Genomic DNA, 16,136 nt, shown 5'->3' with positions numbered 1-16,136 from the left:
GATGCTGATACCTTTGTGGATTTACTTTGGTATTACTACTTTTACTTGAGTAAAAGATGTGAGTGCTTCCACCACCACTGCATTTTGATAAATCACTGAGTCCAGACAGTTTGTGACGGAGTGGAAACGAGTTTTGCAATATAAACATCTAAAATCTGGAGCCAGCCTCGCTCTGTTTGGGACTGTGAGCTGCTGAAGTTAACCTCTCTGCGGAGTTGTGGTGAGATTTCTGTCTGATCACAAGTGTTTTCAGTTAGTTTTGGTTTCCACCTCCTTCCGCCTCATCCTAACATGCAGTCCCACACTGATCACATCTGCAGAGCAAAATAATAAATAACTCCGTTTTCCTTGTTGCTGAATCCAAAACAGTCTTTAGTGAATTTAGTTGCTGTCACAAGAAGTGAAGTACTTTTGAAACTAGGTACTTTTTTTTTTTTTACTTCAGGAACAAGTACAAACGATAGTCAGTATGTTGGACACGACTGCGCTGTAAAGGATGGAGGACAAAATCCTCCATCCTCTCTGTCTGTGTTGCCGATCTTTGAATTCGGGACATGGCCGGTGTTTACTGGCTGTTGCAAAAAGGTTTGTATGTTTTGTAATCCCATGCAATATGGATTATATAAATATCGTCTTAGCATACCGATTCTGCAGTTTGCATGCAAACATCAGCAGGACACGATCCAGTACTGGAGCCAGTGCATCTTAACCAAACAGCAGCTTTCTGAATTTTAGCTGGATGTTTAACTTTCTCCATCTCCGTGCGCACGTAGATACGTTTGTGTATTTTAACACCAGTATACCAACAACATGCTACAGAACATCATTCTCTCTCTGTCATCGTGGTAAATATTTCATTTTCCATATTTGCTGTGGTTACTCCATTTTAACTGACCTTCAGACCAGCTGATGGGCCCAGTCGTTCTGTCCTCAGGTCCAGACTAACCTACCTGCAGACCACAGTGTTGTTGCTTTCATGGGGTTTTTAGACAAAGGGAACAGGAAGTAAAATATTATGACCATTGGCGATTTGATTCATTTGGAGGGCACAAAATTCTGCTGCAGGGAAAAAAAGTATTTTGACAGCTGGTGAGCTCTGAGGAAACACTTCCTGAGGGTTGGTTGTTTTATGCACCAATAAAAGTAAACCGCCACAGTGTTTTGAGAATGTTTGATTGAAGCAGCGAGAGGAGACAGTAGATGAGGGACATCTTAAACCTTGTGGCCCCCAGGTCAGGTTTTCTTACACTGAGTCTCATTTTTGCTCCCAGGAGCCAGAGAGGAGGTTCCATCTGCTGACCAGCCCTCCTCCCACCTCCTCACTGACGACTGGCTCCCGACTGGCAGCATGAGGAGGAGCAGCAGCGGAGTAGCATCCAGGGAGCGTCAGGTCCTCCTCCAGCCCGAGGGGAGGCGTCCGGAGCACGGAGGAGACGGCAGCGATCTGTGGAACCTGGAGAGAGCCGTGGAGGAGCTGGAGCTGAAGGTGCTCCGGCTGGAGGAGAAACTCAGCAACACTTCTGCAGAGAGAGAGGCGGCGGCCGGCGGCGTGGAGGCCAAACTGCAGGCGGAGGTGATGTGGCTGAAGAGAGGGCTGGAGGAACATCTGAGGGTGTTCAAGAACGTCTTCAGTAATGCTGAAGTGCTGGCGGGATCTGACGCCACGCTGGAGCTCGATAAACTGTGGCAGCTGGTGAAGGACAAAGACGGGAAGAAAGAGAAGAAGAAGCGAGGAGGAGGAAACCATCGAAGCAGGAGGGAGTCATCAGGTGAGGTCGACTAAATAGCTGTTTCCAGCTGAGCAGCTGCAGCAAGTCTCTGAGTCTGTGTAGTCCTTGCCGAGGTCCAGGTGTTTTTTCTGGTTCCAGTCTCAATCAACAGACTCCTGACCCTGCTTTTCTCTCCAGGTGTTGCTCCTGTCCCGTCCAGCCTATCAGAGGCCGGATCCCCCCTGAGCGTCTCGACCGGCGTCATCGTGTTAGAAGCATCTCTGAACCGGGGTCAGTTTTTCTCCGACGCCGGCACCTTCACGGCTCCCGTGAGCGGGATCTACCTGTTCGTCCTCACCTTGGACCTGAGGCCGGGCCCCGCCCACGTGGTCCTGAGGAGGGGGTCTGGCGGGGGTCTGGCGTCTGTACACCGACAGGAGGTGGTGGAGCCGGGGCCGGTCACCGGCGTGGGCCTCCTGCAGCTGAGCGAGGGGGAGGAGGTGCGGCTGGAACTGAAGGGAGGTGCGTGGGCGGAGTCAAAGGACAATGTGTTCACCGTGCTGCTGCTCCACCGGACCACCTGAGGGCGCTGTGGACCAATCAGCTGACAGCTGGAGGAAAGACGCTGATCAGAGACTCTGGGAGGGGCGGAGTCAAAATTTGTTTTAAAAATGAGAATTTAACATTCGCTGGATTCCAGCCGGTGGAGGCGTTAATCCAAAGCCCCTTACAGTATCACCGAGGTTTACTTGTGTTGCGTCCGGAGGGATTCAAACCCTCAAACCACCAGTCAGTTCTGATAAATCTGTGAACTGCAGGTCAGAGTCTGAGCTCCACAAACGTCTCAGGCTGGACCTCCAACTCGACAACAAGAAGAGGTCAAAAACACGCAAACCGAGATGAAACTGACCTTCAAGTGAAGACCCAAATTAAAGCAGGAGTTTCAGTGTCTTTGTGTTCAAACACAGCGCTGGAGCGAGGAAGTTAGTAGCCTAGCTTAGCATAAAGACTAGAAGCAGGTGGAAACAGCTAGCCTGGTTCCGTGCAAACTACTAAAACACACCGACAAACCGTTGTTCGAACTGTAAGCTAACGCAAGCTAACGTTTGTGGTTTTAGTGGGAGTTACTTTGATGCCCTGAATATTAAGCAGCATTTCCGTCATTGTCATGTTGTTTCAACCAACATGAGGCACATCTAAAAAGTGCAGAGGGGTGTCACCTCAGCCCCTGGGAACTGCACTAGTTTCTCTAAAAACACATTTCCTTCTTTCTTCTCTCCCATGGTTTCCTTGCGTCTCTCCATGCATCCCCAGAGGACAAGACTAAGACACGAGGAAAAGACGCAAGTGTGTGCAGTGTCTCTTCAGCGCAGGTTGAGCTGGTTTGGTTTTCAGTCACTGCACCAACAAGAAAACACTTCCAGCATGTAACTTCCCCTGAAACCACAAACTGAGGTTTAATCTGTACACTAACAGCAAAGCAGAGCAACACGTTAGTGATCTTGGTTGGTGGATGTTTTGCCACGGGGCAGAGCCAGGTTAGCGGTTTCCAGCCTTTATGCTAAGCTAGGCTAACCACGTCCTGACTCCTGCTCCAAAAACCCAAAGCAATGACGTTATTTAGTGAATCTCCAATCTGCTAACTTACAAAAAGAACAGTTACCACGATTAGTCACCAGTGCTCCTCAGTAAACCGCACAGACCGCTGCCCAGAGAAGTGGACCCACAATGCCTCGCTCTACTTGCAACACAACAAGCTTTCAGCCATCAAGAGTATTTGATTGATCCGGTTACTCAGCTCTGACAGGATGTGCCGTCGACCCTGCTGTGTCACTTTAACCGTCTTTATCTTCAGAAGAAAACCTGACCACAGAGGTTTTCTGTGTGAGGAGGGGAAAAGGACGAAGTAGAAAGGTTCAAGTCTTTACGTCCTCTGTCTTTGAAGGGATTCTTTTTACTTTGCATACTGAAAATATTTTGTAAAGTCGCCTGTATCTGTAATGTTTGTAAAGTACCAGTATCGTTACGTAAACACACACAGAGCAGAATATATTTATCTAACAGCTGAGCCGCATGTTGGAGCAGAAGGTGAATGTGTTTATCTAAAGAGTCACCAGGCTGTAACTTAATAAAACAGTTTGTATGATGTTACAACGCTGCAAACACACACAAGATTTATTTCCTGCTTTCTCTCTCATTTTTTTCAGGGGTTTATGACACATTAAAGGTCTCATATTATTATTTTATTTTGGGCGGCTACTGTTTTAATGTTAAAAAAAGATTTGAAAAAAAAAACATTATCATACTGTCTATTGCTGCAGAACCTCTGGTAACTCTCTGACTCTGAAAAGTGAAGCCAACGCTGAAGTAACAAACCTGCATTCTCCTTTTCCTTTAGTGTTACAGTAACGTCAACAAGCAGGAACCTCCTGGTCTGTCGTAAACCTGCGTCCTCTCCAGCAGCCAGCAGGGGGCGACTCCAGCGGCTGCAGAAAGAAACTGTTTCTTCTTCTCAGCTGATTTATTCCCTCAGTAAACACTTTCCTGATGAGTTTATGGTCTCAGTCGCTAGTTTCAAGTCTTCTTCAACACAGCGTGATGTTCATTTAGTAAATTATGGTCCCATTTAGAGGAACAGAGACCAGGAAGCAGGGGAGGCTTCAGGGCGGGGCTACCTTGTGGTTGACAAGTCGCTACCATGGTGACCAGTCAATCAGGATAGAGGCGACTCGTATCCGCTGCTGACAAAGCTTATTAGGAGGCGGCTGTTAATTCTGGTAAGTACATTTTGTTTAGAAATTTAGCATCCCAGTTGATTTCACAGTTAACGTGAATTTTGGATGAACCTCGCTAACCAAGCTAGCTAGCGTAAAAACCAAGATGGCGACGGCCGCAATGCCAAGCTCGAACTACAAGTCCATCCATACAGTAACACAGAATTAATGTTTTTGGGAATGGGTTTCATTCACTTTCTGAAATCAAACATCCTATCAGATGGGGGACGCTGGTGTCGGTTTACGGTTCAGTCATGTGAAAAAGGTTTGAGAACCACCTCCTTCGCCGACACAGACAACCAGTGCGAGCCAATCAGAGGCAGAGTTGCCGAAAATCTGGTGGAGAAAAAAAAATATTGCAGCTGGCACAGCGCTGGCAGCACGCCATCATCAAAACAACTTGTGCCGTTTTCGCCGTTTTAAATCAGCTGATTTGATGCTGGGAGTATTGGTGGGCGCCATCTTCATTATTGCACAATACCCGGGAGCTTTGCCGTCTCCCGCTTTGGAACACACGGTCTTTTTCGCCATTTGGTGGCCGGCCCGTAGGAGCTACATAAACATCCAATGACGGGTGTCAAATGAAAGGCCTGTTCGGATCGATTGATGCGTTTTAAAGATAACTCCCAATAAAGGTCAACATTTAAACAGTAAATATTGCCTAAATATGGACATTCGCCTGGTGTACTCTGAAAATAACTGTTGTATTTTAGTTGGTTTTCATCAAATTTACAGTTACAATTGCGTTCCAGGTGTATTAGGATATTCAGTTGCATAATAATCTATCTTATGATGGTTTATTGCATTAAGATATAGCTTCTTTTTTTTACATCACGTTTTTCCATCAAGGTAAAGGAAAAGTTGTTAGGAAAGGACACACGGCAAAGAATCTGAGCGCAGCTCTGGTGTAAGAAGTCAGTCTTGCAGTTACAACCAGACTTTTCAGATGAGGGCTGACTGGCGAGCTTTTCAGGATTACACTGGCACCACACGCAGGTACTCGGCACCACCTGGCGAACATTCACTGGTAGTAAATTTGTGAAGTCGTAGTCTTCCAGCATTTACATTTTCTTCATTTAGCTGATGCTTTTATCCAAAGCAACTTACAATTGCTGTGTATGTCAGAGGTCGCACGCCTCTGGAGCAACGAGGGGTTAAGTGTCTTGCTCAGGGACACGATGTTGGATGGGTCACAGTGCCTCATCAACACCGCAGGCTCAACAGCTACTAAAATAAGAATCAAGACAAAGACACAATGAACCTTTAAACATTTTAATCATCGTATCATCTCTGTTAAGTCTACAGTGTAGAAAAATAAGCATCAAAAATATACCCAAAAACAAAAAAAACAAAATTAAATCTGGCGAAGCAAAAAGTCAAAAACACAAGTTCGACATGGTGAAAAAATAACTTCTCTTCACTTGAATCATCATCATCACTGTGAACTCAGGTCTGGTCTAAATTAAATTTATTTTGAAAAGAAGACTTCCCGCCAGGTGAGAGGTTGAATTTTGGTTTGGAGCGACGAAATGATCGAATCCTGTTCAGCTCCTCCGAGCTTTAAGTGTAATCTGCAGAGCGACGGCAGGTGAAAGGACTCAGACTTCAGACCAGACTTGGGTTTGTTTGCTTTAGCTCACCTGGAGTACCAGGCGGGCGGGGTCAGCCCCGGGTTCTTGGCAGTATAGGAAAGATCAACTCTGCAGAAGTCACATTCCTTCATCATCTAAAGTACAAAAACGAGCTCCTACGTGTAAAGAAGCGTCTCCCTGAACAACGGGAGAGATGTCAAAAGGAAACCGGCAACGAGCACATGAAAGAAATCTATCGTCAACACTTCTGAAGTGCACTAAAGTAGAGTTACATGCAGTCGAGTCGCTGCACTAAAACAGATCTGCATATATATCATGATTACGATAGAAGTACACCGACGTCGAGCGAATCTCTCAAGGCTATGATACGTCATGCTAAATATTAGCTGCAACTCTGTCAAAATAAAAGCTTTGTTAATAATCTAAATGCGCTCTGAGAAGACAGAAATCAGCCTCGTGTACAATATAAGAAGGCTCCACATCCCAAACAAGGCGGCTAACTGCCTTTAGAAAATTAGATCAGGTCTATAGGAGAGAGTATATTCCTGTTAGGCAGGTAGAATAGATTCATCTACGCACAACTCAGTCTGACAAGCCTACAAAAATAAATAGAGTAATAAGTAGAGTAGATTTATATTCAAACGAGAGACCAACTCCTTCAAAAGCTCCTCTTCTCCTTCCTGTCGTGTCTCCGCTGTCCTTCATTTCCTGTTGAGGTTTGCGCAGCTGCCGTCTGTTCACTAACACTCTGCTCCCGGCCGCCTATTCTCCTTTTCCCACCTGCTGTCAGATTCAACCCTCCGAAGGCTGAAGAGACTCGTCGATCATCTGCGTCGATCGTTCTTGTTTTGTTTGTGTTTTTTTACAGATAAACCGCGCAAAAGTTCTCTTGCTTCCAGCTTCACTGATGTGAAGCAGTGGATTTGTGTTTGTGTTTAGACTGTTGGTCAGATGAAATCACTGTTTGACCCCTAATGAAACGTTCAGCACTTTGTGAGTGACGCACCGATCCGGGGCTTTGATCGCAGAGCGAGGGCGAGCCCTGATCCGATTCTTCGGTCAAATGAATAAGCTGTATTCCCTCACTGGGAGTCATTCTTTAATGTGCACGGAAACGTCGAGCTTGACTTGAACATTTCTTCCTTGCTTTGTAAAACAAAAAGTGTTCCGGTCTACAAGCAGTACCTGCAAAACTGAATTGAAAGATCGGCTAGTCCAGCAGCTGTTTGAGTCTGTGCATCTTTAGAAATGATCACGAAGCAACTTCATTATAAAAACACTGAAACATGCTTTCAAAATAAAAGCTGGCACATTTAAAATAGAAACAGGGTGTTGTGTGTAGATTTTAGACTCGCTAAATTATGAACTATTAACTTTAGTTCATGACCAAATAATTTAAGTATAAGAGCAGGAAGTATTCCGTGAAAAGTCGAAAAACACAATTTCTGTTTGATGGTTGTGAAAAATGCTCAGCTGCAGCCAGAGGTTTGAACGCAACGAGGACAAAACGAACTGAAAAAAAAAGTAGAGCTGATCGTTTTATCTTTGAGGAAGCGGTTTGAGCGTCTTCTGTCGGCGCTGACCCGGTAAGACGCACATCGAGACCGCAGACTCTTTTCATGAATTATCAAATTAATCGTTTGGTTTGAAGAATGTCAGAAAATGAGGATCACGACGTCCTCAAACACGAGAGGCGACCGACAGTCCAAAACCCAAACGCACTCCGTTCATCATCACGTAAGAAACTGAACCTGGAAGATCAGCCGAGTTAAATACTGAGCCTTAAATAAACATGTTGTTTATGTTGATCTGACACCCGGTGGATAAAGTGAGTAATAAGAGCTCCCGACTAATTTATTGATTACCGGTCTCAGTATTCTGAACAGACAGCAGGTTAGCAGGTCGCCGTCCCGCCCCGGGTCAGAATCACCTCCTGCATCAGTGCAGGTGCGTCTGTGTGGCTGCGGCTTGTCGTGTCTCCCGCCTGATGATCGGAGCCAATCAGAGAGTTTTATCCACTAACGTGTTGGCACATTTTAAATACAGAGACGTCACGTTCCGTCTGTCTGGATCCTCGCCGTGGAGCTCGTGGCGACGGATACGAGACTTGTGGAACAGAAGAAAAGCTTTAAAATAAAAGGGGGGGGGGGGGTCTGATCAGCTGGCCGGGCGGAACCGAGCCACGTAGGCGCCACAGGACAGGCAGTAGGGACGGGACGGCTCCGCGGGAAGCTGCTGGCAGAGCGAGCAGAGCTGGGGGTCCCTGCGGGGCCGGGCCGGGGGGGGCTGGCGGAGGCGTGCGGTGCGGGGGTCCCAGGAGGAGCTGGGTCGGACGGTCCCGTAGTCCGTGTCACGGCGCCAGTCGCTCTCAGGGGGCATGTCCAGGCGGAGCGGCTGCGGGGGGCCGAGGTGCTGCGGAGCGTTGCCGGGCAGCGATGGTTGCCGGTAGTGACCGTTAGAGGCGGTGTTGGCTGAGCGGCGAGGGTGAGACAGGGTGGCGTACAGATTCTGTGGAGCCGGCAGGGGGGCCGGACCGGAGGAGACTCTGGGCCTGGGGAGGGAGGCGGTGTTGGAGGGAGGCGGGGCTCGGCGAGGAGCCCGGGGCAGAGTGCCGTAACTCAGCGCGACGCTGTGGAGGCTTTGACCTGAGACAGCCGGACGCCGGTCAGACACAACCAGAAACTGCTGCTGGACACCTGAGGAGGAGGAGGAGGAGGAGGAGCAGCAGGAGGATCAGGATGAGGAGGAGGAGGAGGATGAGCAGGAGGAGGAGGAGGATGAGGATCAGCAGGAGCAGGAGGAGGATGAGGATCAGCAGGAGCAGGAGGAGGATCAGCAGGAGGAGGATGAGGATCAGCAGGAGGAGGATCAGCAGGAGGAGGAGGAGGATCAGCAGGAGGAGGATGAGGATCAGCAGGAGGAGGATCAGCAGGAGGAGGATCAGCAGGAGGAGGATCAGCAGGAGGAGGATCAGCAGGAGGAGGAGGAGGATCAGCAGGAGGAGGAGGAGGATCAGCAGGAGCAGGAGGAGGATCAGCAGGAGCAGGAGGAGGATCAGCAGGAGGAGGAGGAGGATCAGCAGGAGGAGGATGAGGATCAGCAGGAGGAGGAGGAGGATCAGCAGGAGGAGGAGGAGGATCAGCAGGAGCAGGAGGAGGATCAGCAGGAGCAGGATCAGCAGGAGGAGGAGGAGGATCAGCAGGAGCAGGAGGAGGATCAGCAGGAGGAGGAGGAGGATCAGCAGGAGCAGGAGGAGGATCAGCAGGATCAGCAGGAGGAGGATGAGGATCAGCAGGAGGAGGAGGAGGAGGATCAGCAGGAGCAGGAGGAGCAGGATCAGCAGGAGGAGGAGCAGGATCAGCAGGAGGAGCAGAAGGAGCAGGAAAAGGAGGAGGAGAAACAATTAGAGCACAAAGCTGTAAACTGAACATGTTGACATTTAGAGAAACTGAATTTCAGTTGGCAGTTGGGAGGAAACAAATGAATCTCTTGAATCAGACCATGCGAGCTAAATGTTTTAATGACCTGCCCACAGGCGTTCAGGTCACCACGACATGCTGCTGTAGCGGTTTGCTAACCCACAACACAGCTCACGTTATCGAGCTATTTGTCGTGTCGTATGATTTCTCCGCCTTTATGATGCAGAGAAATATCACGAGTTAATGCTGGAAACGAACTCAGTGACAGAAACGCATGAGATTTTATTTTACTGGACCCTAGAGGCACATGAGTGATTATTTTAAACATATGAAATAAAGATAAATAAGATTTTAGAATAAAACATAACGCACGGTATTAAAAGATTTTTCCCTCCTGCGCTGAATTTTAGTTGATCCTGAATACTTATTTCTGGTGGACAATAATAATAATAATAAGTCTGAGACATTGTTAGATAAACAGATCCTAACATGAAGTCCGAGCACACAGGAGAACATTCCTTCTGGATAAATGATCCATTTACTTTCCCTTGGATTTTAAAACTCCTGCTGCGGAATGATGGAATAAATAATCAATGAACAGATAAAAGAAAAAGGAGAAAATGTTTGGAGCTTGGCTGGTGGAGAGCGGAGGCGGAGGGCCGGCAGGTTACCTGAGTGTCCCCAGGAAGAGAGGCCCGAGCTCGGGGGCCGTGATGTCTGCGAGGGGGGGTGCGGCGGAGGAGGTGCAGGAGCTGAGGGGCCGTGGTGTCGGGGTTGGTGGTGGTGGGAGTGATCTGTAATGAGGGAGGTGGAGGAGGAGGAAGGGAGGTGCAGGGAGGAGGTGCTGGGGCGACGGAGGAGGGAGGAGGAGGAGTGAAGGTCGGCGTGTCTGAGGGGGGGCCTGGACACAGAGGGGTCCTTCAGGGTGAAGAGGAGGACAGATCAAAGAAAGAACGGGATAATGAGGAGGAGAGGAAAACATGGAGGAAGACGGAGGAGGAGGAGCGACAGAGAGGAGTGAGAGGGACAAAGAAAGAAACAAGAGGAAGGAAATGAAATGAAAAAAGGGTCGAATATGAGATCAAGCAGAAGAAAAGGAGAATGGAAAAGAAAAAAGAGGGGAGGGGGTAAAAAATGAAACGAGTTAACATGATGGAGGGAACACCGTGAAAAATGACTGGATGAAATAAAACTCAATTAAAAGTCAGACATGTGATCACTGTTGGAGCTCTTGCATCTCTGAGATGCAAGTTCATTTGTCTAGGAATGAAAAAAAGGTGACTGAGCACACCTGTTAGCAAGCAGCTGCTAATCCAGCTTCAGAGCAACGGGACACTTCAGGAAACACTTCACCAGTTTAATAACTAATTTCTCCAGGACACTGAACCTCCTCCTGCAGCAGAGCTCACTTTAGTTTCCAGGTGCAGAACGTCTCCTGACGGCATGGAATCACGACGTTACCTTCTACAGCCGGCGAGAGGAAATATTTTTATATATTTGTTGTACCTTTATTTTACCAGGCAAGTAAATTAAGAACAACGGCCTGGCAGGAGACAAAGGCCTCCTGTGGGAAAATGGTACAGGGAAGATTAAGGATGCAGCGAATCCACCGAAATTAAATGGCCAAAAATAGCAATAAAAAATAAATAAAAAAAGCACTTCTGGTGTTCGGCCCAATAAGGCAAAAGACAGACTAATTTTACCGAACAATTATGTTTTGATGTGTCGGCAGTGTGGAAGCATTTCAGCACATCGGCTCCATCTGTGGCTGACTTCTTAGAAAAGAACCGCTTTGAGTGTTTCTGTCTCTCCTTTCTGAGAAGGAGATGAAGCAGGCCGCACCTACATTTGGAGTGCACACGTATTCAAGCCTTTACGGTAAGTGAAACGGCCCAGAGCGAGCTGACAGGCAGGTTAGAGAGTCCTACCTGAAGAGAGGTGTGAAGTCTTCATGTTACAACATTTATCAAACCGGGTCGGACTGGATGGATTTAGCGCGAGGAGGAAACACATGTGACAACGTCCGGTTTAAAATAAGACGTCTGTACAGGATTGGATTATATATTCACAGAAAGTATAAAACATATTACATTTGTCCATTAAAAGTAAACGCATGTAATTTACTTTACCGGACCCCCCTGGGCCCCGGACCCCGGACCCCCCCCGGGCCCCCCCGCCATAGTCTGTCCGCATCCTGTGGGAAACACTGAGGAAAAAACACTTGCTTCCACACTGCCGACATGTCAAAACATAATTGTTCAGTAAAATTTATTCTGTCTTCTGACTTATTAGGCCGAACACCGAAAGTGCTTTTTTTTTGGCTACTTTCGGACGGTTCATTTCGGTGGCCGAACATTCGGTGCGTCCCTGGAACGCGCTGTGTAACAGCAGCAACGTCTCAGGTACAGAACACAGGTGAGCTGACCTTTTATACTGAAGGGAAACGAATGATGTCTACAGATGATTCAATATAGAGACGCCCCTCTCGTGCAGAGACTCCTTTCACTTTAGCCGTGAAGGGAATGGCTATACGGCGATAAGCTGTTCCTTCAGATAACCACTGACTGCAGGTCAGACTCCGAAGAGAACGCTTTCAGTTAAATGCCGCAGCCACGCGAGCTTGAATGTTTCAGCTGCAGACACAATCTGCCCGGCTCACCCCGCGGCTGAGGGGAAACGTCAGGCTTCGGTGGGGCCGCGAGGATTCGACGGTGATATCTGGAGTCAAAGCTCAGCTGTCGGTTCACATCAGGCAGCGAAGCGCCGAGGTTAAAAGCTTAATGGGAGAACTAAATCAGCGATCAATCTTTAATGCGCCGGCCTGAGGCGAATCCTGAGGGCTGAATACAAGATGGCTCAACGCCAGCGGCAACAGAGAGGAGGAAGCAGCAGCAGCAGCAGCAGCAGGTTCAGGGGCGGTAAAGGGGTTTTACAGAGTGATGCAACATTCTTTAATGTCGTGCCATTTTAAATGTATTTATTTAAGTTCCTCTGTGTTCGTTGGTTAAGAAAGAGGTTCTTTAAGGAACCCAAATGACGCAAATTAGTTAGACAGGGTGTCTCCGTCACAATAAAATCATGAAGCTAAATTTTATCATATAAACTGGCTGAACACGGATCCACATGTTCTTCAACACTTTAAAGATCTGTGAAACAACTTAAAGGACGTTTCCTTCAGAGAACTTTGTAGTTTAGCACTAACTGCAGTGAAAAGTGTGAAAATATATATACTTTAAATTAATTAATTCAAATAAAATGCTGCGCTATCCTAACCTCGTCTTTCAGTCAGTCTGATGCGTTCACAGGCACTTCTCCTGACGACCAAGTGCTAACTTAATGTTAAAATGTGATCATGCTGTTAACGTCAGTGGTGGACAGTAAGTACTTTTACTCAAGTTAAGAACAAATTTGAGCTACTTGTATTTTACTTGAGTAATTTCTTCTTCTCCTCGTCCATCTCAGACGGAGATATTGTACTTTTTTACACAAAACACATGAAGAGTTTCTAAAAAAGGATGTTTTCTCATAAATTACAGCTGACAGTTTATAGTTTAATGGCGCCATTAGTTGATTGACAGAAAATTAATTGGCAACAATTTAGATGATCGTTTTTTATATTACATCAGCAACCCCTGACAAACAGAAGCATCATAGTACTTTTCACTGTTAAATACTTGGGTATTTTTAAATGCAGGTACTTTTATAGTTAAATTGAAGACTTCTACCTTTAGTGGAGTGATTTCAAGAAGGATATCTGTACTTTCACTCAGGTACAGGATTTGTGTACTTTGTTCACCACTGGTTAATCTTAAAGTACAGCTCGGTTATTAGCTGTAGAGGTGACATGTGATGAACAAGAGGAAATCCTGACCTGTGGGTAGCACTACATGAAAAATCACCACCACATGTTTGTGAATATCTGAACCAACGGCTGTCCGGACATTTCAGTCTCCGGCAGAGAGCGTGACAGACTGATCACAGCGCGGATTACTAAAGCTGTATTACTGCTGACACGCAGTGCTGATGTCTAAATTATTATTATAAGCTGTAATGTCAAGATTTGTGTTTGCCTTTCTGACCAGTCTCATTACACAGTCACACTGGCTGCAGTTACATCGTGCAAACACAAGGTGGCAGCACGCCGTTAAGGAAAACTCCCAGTGGAGGGAGGTGATGATGGGGGTGTGTGTGTGTGTGTGTGTGTGTGTGTGAGTGTGAGACTTACGCAGCTGTGGGAGGGGCCGAGGTTTTGGGGTCGAGACCCGATGACTGTTCCACTCAGGCTGCGGGCGATGCGTCGCAGGTTTTCTGCGCTGTAGCTCTCGTCTTCACCTGACGGCTGCTGCACGGAGGACAGTGGAGGAGTTAAGTTCACGGGGTAGCGCTTCACACGCTCGTTAATAACGTGTTCCCAGTTTGACATTAAAGAGTTAATAATTAAGTAAGCACCTTCAAAATCACACGGAAATTCTTGGAAGTCAAAATTGGTAGTTAGGATATAATAATGCTGAAGTTCCAAACACTCTCTTTTTGTTTGACCATAAAACTGTACGGATGTTTGATGCTGCACCTTGTGGTTACCTGGAAACACCTGTGGTACTTTCTGTGTAGTGACACCCAATCAGGGCTGCAAACTTCACAAGATCATCTGAATTCCCCGAAAGCTGTACAGTTTTATAAAGCCGCTGAAAAGATACAGAACTCGTGTTTTCACACCAGCAGGTGCGGCGCATGTAGAGGAGGCTTAATGACGTAGCCTATCGTAAAGACGAAACCACCGGTGTGTTCTTGTCGCTTTACCTGGTCTGCGCTTGTTAAATATCCACCGTGTCTTGTAATAGATAGCTTCTATGCAAAAAGTCTATGTGTGGCAAACACTGAGCTGCAGCACATCTGCCTTCAAGCTTTTTTCAGTGTAACATTACTGCACAGCTGTCCAACTGTATACTTTGTACACATACTTTACTTTTTGAAGACACTCGTTTCCCTCCAGGTTAAATTTATTCATCCATAAAAACATGGAAATTGGAGTCATAAAAAGTTTATTCCGATTAAGTCACTAATTTATAGCAAAACAAGATGATTTGAATGTATATTATTCTTTCTGTTGAAATTTTGAGATCAAAAAATATAGACTCTGGATTTTGATTTAGGAAACATTTGAAATAACTATGAACTAATGTCGGTAAAAATGATTACCTCGACTCCTCCTCACCAGGTCACCAGGTGTTTGAGTGAGAGAGGAGGACTGAAACTCATTAGTGATCGTATTGTAAGATTATCTGAAGAGTTTAAGTTTATAGGTTCTGTTGAAAGTCAACCACGGAGAATTTGTTTTTGTTTTTTCTGAATAATAAATCTTGTATTTGAACAAAACGGAAGGATCTCACAATCCTCGTCCAAAAAAAGGCGTCTGAGGAACAATAAAATAATTGAAAGAGACACCAGGTGCTCAGTAAAAACAAAACCTCTTTCCATTATTCTAATTAATGTCCAAACACCTGCCGCCTACATTACCCACAATGCAACTCTTCCTCTGACAGGCTAGAAGTGGCTAATGAAGCCTGCAGCAGAGCTCATATATCTCATATCTTTCAAACTCATCAGCTGACGCACAACATTTGGATCGTCTGACTGGAACCCAGTCCGCTTAATCTGGTCAGTATCAGATCAAATCTGTGTGTTAACCATAAAATGTTTAATAGTCAGTCAGTCGGTACCTTATGAACAGGTGCAACCGGTGTTCTGTAGGCGAATCGCTCAATCTCAGCCGTCGGCGTTTTGGACCGTCCAGATCCTGACAGCATTCTCCTCACACCTACACACACACACACACACACATATATATATATATTAAGAACAGCAGGTGCAGTACTAACTCTGTCTGTTTCTGCAGAACCAAGTGGAGACAAGTGCTTTTCCACTCACCTGTTTTTATTACACATCTCCAGTTCGTGCATAAAAACACCTCAATAGAAGCCTTTAATCTGAGTTTTAAACTACGCTGCATTTGAGAGATATAAATCTAACCGTCACCATGTCAGTATTGACTAAGTTTCACCTACGTGTACGAAAACTCTGTGGTACGTGTATCATGTCCAGACGCACAAAAAAGCCTCTTGGAGCGATGCCCGACACCGAACAGGAAGTCAGCCGTTTTGGATTTAATGGTCATTTTTGTCGATTTACACACTCCGTACTTTAACGAACTCCTCCTAGGGAATTAGTCCGATCAACTTTGAATTTTCGCTGTGCCTTCTAATGGCATTGACGATTAAAAGTTGTACAAACGGTTATTACCAGTCGACCAGTTTGCCCGTGGCGTTCTGTCAAAAATCGATGATTTGCAGTGAAACAGGAAGTTGTTATAACTTCAGTGTACATCCTCATATCTGCACCAAATTTTATATGTATAATAAGAGTCCCGCCCTGAACACATCCATATGCCAATATCCACTCCAGGTCATAGCGCCACCTGCTGGCAACAGGAAATGATACGTTTTACACTGTAATGTACTACTCCTAGCAGGATGGCCATATCAACTTCAAAACTTTCCCAGAAAACCCTTAACACGTTGACGATGCCATGTTGTAAAACTTGTGAGTTTTTGGTTAACGGCAAGACACAGGAAGTTGTTGTAA

General features: G+C 46.3%; 2 protein-coding genes across 2 annotated transcripts in view; one reads left to right on the top strand and one right to left on the bottom strand.

Annotated features, from left to right (window-relative positions):
• Nucleotides 1-3,887, top strand: part of mmrn2a (multimerin 2a) — a 41,190-nt gene extending 37,303 nt beyond the window's left edge. Inside the window, exons 10-11 of the mRNA XM_046065381.1 lie at nt 1,272-1,769; nt 1,908-3,887. Of these exons, the coding sequence (XP_045921337.1) occupies nt 1,272-1,769; nt 1,908-2,293 (884 nt within the window). The 3' untranslated portion in view covers nt 2,294-3,887. The remainder of the gene's footprint in view (nt 1-1,271; nt 1,770-1,907) is intronic.
• Nucleotides 3,888-5,741: 1,854 nt separating this feature from the next.
• LOC123980692 (inactive ubiquitin carboxyl-terminal hydrolase 54-like) overlaps nt 5,742-16,136 on the bottom strand; it is a 26,517-nt gene continuing 16,122 nt past the window's right edge. Inside the window, exons 11-14 of the mRNA XM_046065209.1 lie at nt 15,215-15,312; nt 13,720-13,836; nt 10,166-10,412; nt 5,742-8,771 (exon numbers count right to left, since the gene is read on the bottom strand). Of these exons, the coding sequence (XP_045921165.1) occupies nt 8,233-8,771; nt 10,166-10,412; nt 13,720-13,836; nt 15,215-15,312 (1,001 nt within the window). The 3' untranslated portion in view covers nt 5,742-8,232. The remainder of the gene's footprint in view (nt 8,772-10,165; nt 10,413-13,719; nt 13,837-15,214; nt 15,313-16,136) is intronic.

This window comes from Micropterus dolomieu, linkage group LG12 (assembly GCF_021292245.1).
Source record: "Micropterus dolomieu isolate WLL.071019.BEF.003 ecotype Adirondacks linkage group LG12, ASM2129224v1, whole genome shotgun sequence".
Classification (NCBI taxonomy): Eukaryota; Metazoa; Chordata; class Actinopteri; order Centrarchiformes; family Centrarchidae; genus Micropterus; species Micropterus dolomieu.
Note: the sequence above shows the minus strand (reverse complement) of the source record. Positions and strands in the feature narration are given on the sequence as shown.